General features: G+C 41.2%; 1 protein-coding gene across 1 annotated transcript; it reads left to right on the forward strand.

The window, feature by feature from the left end:
* The first annotated feature begins 980 nt into the window (after positions 1-980).
* LOC110058734 (potassium voltage-gated channel subfamily A member 5-like) lies at positions 981-5,190 on the forward strand. Its single transcript, XM_020765391.2, has one exon. The coding sequence runs from the start codon at positions 1,237-1,239 to the stop codon at positions 2,689-2,691; it is 1,455 nt and encodes a 484-aa protein (XP_020621050.2). The 5' UTR covers positions 981-1,236; the 3' UTR covers positions 2,692-5,190.
* The last annotated feature ends 263 nt before the right edge of the window (positions 5,191-5,453 follow it).

A 5,453-nucleotide genomic window follows, 5' to 3' on the forward strand; every position in this document is an offset into this window, starting at 1 on the left:
TTACCAGTCATTTTGTTTACTTACCCCTGACTCTTATGAATCAAAAAGAATTCTATTTCCGCAATAGCTTGCATGATCAGGTTGGTTTATTTTTTATTCTTTTTTTCCCCAGATTTCCGCTTTACGCCGAACTGACCTTCCTAAATATTTTTTCTTTTTTTAGAAACACCTGCTTATAGCGTCAATAAATCGCTTTTTGCAAAATGTGCTGGCAACACACACATTATTGTTTGTCAAAAGAAATATCTGGAACAAAAGAAATGAGTTCTTATATTTTTAAATCAGAGGCCAGACCTTGAAAAAGTGATTTGGCTCAATCGATAATCGATTAAGAAACGCCAACCGTGATGTGGTCACATCTAAAGACAGACACAACTATTCAGCAGTTACTGAAATCTCCCTAATCGAAATCCAAAAAGTGTGAAAGGCGGTTCCCTAATGTGGTGATATAGCTCGGAAAGGTTTATAGAACTCCAAAGACCATCTTTAACGAGAATATTCCACCTGCTGTTTACGTAACTGCCAAGCACTGCAGAGCGAACCTGGTTTGCTCAAGCAAAACGACGATTAGTAGCTTTAATGATTCTTAACGGCTAAACATATTCACAGAGTTGCAAAATAAATTGCGTGGATCAATAAACTGAGTCAATTCATTTTCTTCCTCAGGTGTTGGCAACTTCGCTGAAAAATTACAAAATATACATTATACCCGTGGAGAAAAATGCCTATTGCCGTAAACTTAAACTTAAGGAAATTCGTTTTGCTCTGTGTTTTAGGCCGTGAACACGAAAAAAGAAAAATAAATAAATAAAACTGACCGAAAATGGGTAACCTTTTTTTACCAAGAGGAATTGAAGACTTGACATGAGGTTGGGCTGGCGAAAGTACATTTAAAGTTGCCGTGATAGATAAGTGTCTCGTTTTAAAAGGAAAGAAAAACACCTGTCGTCCAAAATAAACATTTGATCGTTTTATGCACAGTTTAGCGCTGATTACACAAGATGCGACCTTCTCTATTAATACGTCATGTTTTCGCTTTTACACAGTGGGCGAGTTATTCGGTGTAACTAACCTAACCAATGAGCGACGGAGATTCCTTATCAGCAGTAAACGGACGAGTATCTCAAAGATCTAAGGACTGATCGTGGTTAATCAAAGCTTTAGAAACGGTGAGAAAATGTACGATACGTGTTGCCCGCCTAGCAGAATTCAGCTTCACGCACTAAACAAACGACAATGAACGGAAGCTTGCGAGTGCCTAAACGCACGCCAGACCGCTGCAGACGATTCCAAGGCATTCCACGCGACAATCTGCAGTTACACCAGAGTCCCGGTCGTATTCGGCGAAGACGAGTTCGTATCAACGTAAGAGGCTTTCAATTTGAAACGTTTCAAGCGACGTTGGAGCAATTTCCAGAGACAATGCTTGGATGCCCAGCAAGACGAACGGAGTTCTATGATCCCGTGAGTGACCAGTATTGCTTGGATCGCGATCCTGCCGCATTCGACTTCATCTTGTTTTTTTATCAGTCAAATGGCATCCTTGCTCGACCTGAGACCATTTCAAAGAACGCCTTCAGTGAGGAGCTCAAATTCTTTGGAATAACAGAACAAGACGAGGCGGATGGTGGAAAAAGTGCTAAGGATGTCCCCGAGACATCCACATCCAGTGAGAATCATGAGCTCTTAGCTGTGGAAATCGCGCCGCCCGAAGATGACCTACACTGCAACCGTCGTGCAAAAAATCTGCGTACTAAATGTTGGCTGATGATGGAATACCCTCGATCGAGCTTAGCGGGTAAGATCTGGGGAAGAATCTCCATTACTATTATCCTATTGTCGGTTTTTGCCTTTTGTTTGGAGACAATGCCGGAGTTGAACTGTCCTAAAGATATAATAAACACAACCAGCCTAGTGAAAAATCAGTCAACACTCCATAAATCACCGGAACCAATTAACAACGGGAGCTATCAAATGACAACAGGAACGTTCGTGACTAATTTACAACAATGTTCCTCAGCACGAACATGGTTTGTGGTAGAAACGACTATAGTTATATTTTTTCTGATGGAATATCTGATACGACTTTTCACCGCGCCGAGCAAATGCAGTTTTGTTTTTTCGTTATTCGGAATAGTCGACATGGCCGCTATCGCTCCGTATTTTATAACCCTAGCAGTGCACGGTTGGCGAACAGAGATGAATCTCCAAGTGACCTCGTTCAGCGTTCTTCGTATAGTCCGTCTCTGCAGAGTCCTTCGTGTTTTTAAACTCAGTCGCTATAGCGACGGGCTAAAAATCGTTGGAAAAACCTTTTCGGACACGTGGAGAACGCTGTCTTCTTTGATGATGTGTGTCTTAATGGCAGTAGTTCTGTTTTCCAGCTTTTTGTATTACTTTGAAGAAAGCAACGAAGCTATCGGGAGTATTGTAGAAAACTTTTACTGGGCTCTCGTCACCATGACAACGGTTGGCTATGGTGACATAGTTCCCAGGACTCTGCTGGGCAAACTGACAGCAAGCGCTTGCATGGTGTTTGGTATAGTGCTGTTGTTGATTTTACCTTTACCTGTGTTTGTCACACATTTCTGCAGCCTTTATGAAGAAAAAGCTGATAAGAAAAGACAAAATCAGCAAAGAGGGGCTTACGAAACTCCGACACTGCTTGAGAAGTTAATGACAAAACGTTAGCTTTGAACATAAATCTAGAGAAAGGAAATGGAACAGAAGAACTTTATACAGTTTAATAAAACGTCTGACAAGGTGAATAACAAGTGCCTCCGTTCGAAAATGCAAACTTGTAAGTCCTCTCCACACCTCCAGTGAATATCCAGACCACCATCGGATCTCACCGTGCGGCTTAACGCTTTCATCTGACAATGTTGCCTGGAATGGTTTTCTTTCGAGTTGCCTGGAATGTTCGTCTTTCTGAAATACAGCATAACTAGCATAAAACCAACAGCACACTTGCACGATGTTGTTGTTTGGCTACAGCTAAATTTTCTTTTCTCATTATTTAAATTTTGAAACCACAATTGGGTAAAACAAATGGCTCAATAACCAGAAGAAAGATAATAAAAACAAACAAACAACAAAAACTGAAACACTCAGCCTGTTTCGTGGAATAAAAACCACATTACGTCATCATGCAAACCGCCTATTACGTCATCATAAATTTATTCGCTCTTAGGTAGGATATTCAATAAGGAATACAGTCCTAATATCTTGTTTTCTTGGCACAACGTTGTCTGTCAAGGGGAGAGAAGTCTGGGGGAAATGGAGAGGGGAGAATTTACTCACACTTTTTACCACTGGGGCTGTGTTTGGGAACAATTCCTCTATCCTTTTCGCCTCTTTTGGAAGACCACTTTGTGCGTAGTTACGACTGCACTTAGTTGTACTTAAACTGACCAAGGTAGAAATCAGGAAGGCCATCAAATAGCTGAAGAATGGCAAGGCAGCAGGCATAGATGAGATTCCAGCGGCAGCACTTAAAGTAGACCCAGAGATGCTAGCTGAGATGTTTTATGGATTGTTTGAGAAAATCTGAGAAGGGGAAGAGATCCCTTCAGAATGGAAGGTCTCCTGATCAAGATCCCCAAGAAAGGAGACCTTGGCCTATGTTCAAATCACACTCCTGTCCGTACCCGGGAAAGCACTGAACTTAGTCATCTTGGAAAGGTTGAGAGGACCAATAGATCTAAGCCTGCGAGACCAGCAAGCTGGGTCCAGGCCAGGCAGGTCACGTACCTACCAGATCACAAAGCTACGAAATATAGTGGAACAGTCAATTGAATGGAACTCCCCCTCTGTCAATTTGTCGACTATGAGAAATTCTCGACAGCCTAGATATGGAGACATTACGGAAGTTGCTTTGACATTATGGGGTACCTATGAAGTTCCTAAACGTGATTCTGAACTGTTATGAGGGATTGTATTGCAGAGTGGTTCATGAAGGACAGTTGACGGAGAAGTTTGATTTAGGGACAAGGGTGAGGCAGAGATGCCTGCTGTCACCCTTCTTGTTCCTCTTGCGGCTATAGACTGGATCACGAAATCTGTCACAAACCAGAAAAGAAATGAGATCCAGTGGACCTTGTGGTCCCCGTTGGACGACGTGGACTTTCAAACGATCTAGCGCTTCTGTCACACAAACATCGGCAGGTGAAGGAAAACAACATCTGACCTACCTCATACCTCAGTGCAGTAGGACTGAAACTCAATAAACAAAAGACAAAGATCCAAAAAATCAATGCAGGCACTGATTAGCCAGTCACATTTGAAGGTGCCAACTCATGGAGATCGAAAGCGAATAATTTAATTGTTAAATAGAATTACGGCTTTTATCTTCCACTCTAGAGTAGGATGTTTTCTAAGTATCATTAGTAGAATTCTACTAGTATACTAAGGCAAATGCTGCAATCTGATTGGCTGAGCTACTCGTATACTATCAGCCATTAGAGTGCAGTGGCTGCAGATCATCTACGAAATGCGACGTTTTTATCGTTTTCCTAAAGTTTTGGAAGAAAGTTTAGATGTAAATGGATAATTAAATTCCCGAGAAGACTAAAAGAAGGACATTGATAGTTGATTCGGCCTCATCAACTATCACCTAGCTCATAGAAACCTCGAGCTCATAATCTAATTGTTAATTGGAATAAGCTTTCGATAGCCGATCATCTGAAGACCTGACGCTGGTTACGGAATGATCGCTGACGATCGCGCGAGTTTCTAGCTAGATTTTATCAGATAATTTACCCCCGTCCAGAACCGTTTCTCGCTTACAATTGAAATCAAGCATTTGGCTACATGCCAATCTCACTCCTATGACAAGACAGCAACTCAAATCACAGCAAAATAACTACCTTCAAAGACCACCGACTTGAAGATGTGTTTCCGCCAAAACGGTCAAGCATAGTAAGAAAAAAAAAAGGGGTGCGAATTCCCACTCCCCAAGAAAAAAAACCGAGAGATACAAAAACTCGTTTATAAACAGATGTCTCCGTAAACTTGTGTGGATTTTAAATTGTATTCATCTTATTGTTAATCATAGATTTTAAATTGTAGATATTAGATTATGTAGATTATAAATTGTATCTATCTTGATTTCATTCGGGATTTGATTGTTAAGACTCACGTCGGATGAGTCTAATGTTTTTCAATAAGAAATAAAAGCTTCATTCATTCGTTCGTTTCGTTCGTCCGTCCGTCCGTTCGCTAGTTCGTTCGCCCGTCCGTCCGTCCGTCCGTCCGTCCGTCTGTTCGTTCGTTCGTTCGTTCGTTCGTTCGTTCGTTGGTTCATTTGATCGTTTATTCATTCCATCTGAGAAAGCCTTGCAACACCAGTAGTAGATGTAAACATGATTTCTATCATAAATAATTGCTTCAAGTAAAACCATTCTTCTCGAGAATTGAAGAAAATGCTTGTCCTTGTTATCTGTCCTGAACATAAA

Source organism: Orbicella faveolata, unplaced genomic scaffold (genome assembly GCF_042242905.1).
Source record: "Orbicella faveolata isolate gen_17 unplaced genomic scaffold, um_ofav_v1 contig_34, whole genome shotgun sequence".
Lineage (NCBI taxonomy): Eukaryota > Metazoa > Cnidaria > Anthozoa > Scleractinia > Merulinidae > Orbicella > Orbicella faveolata.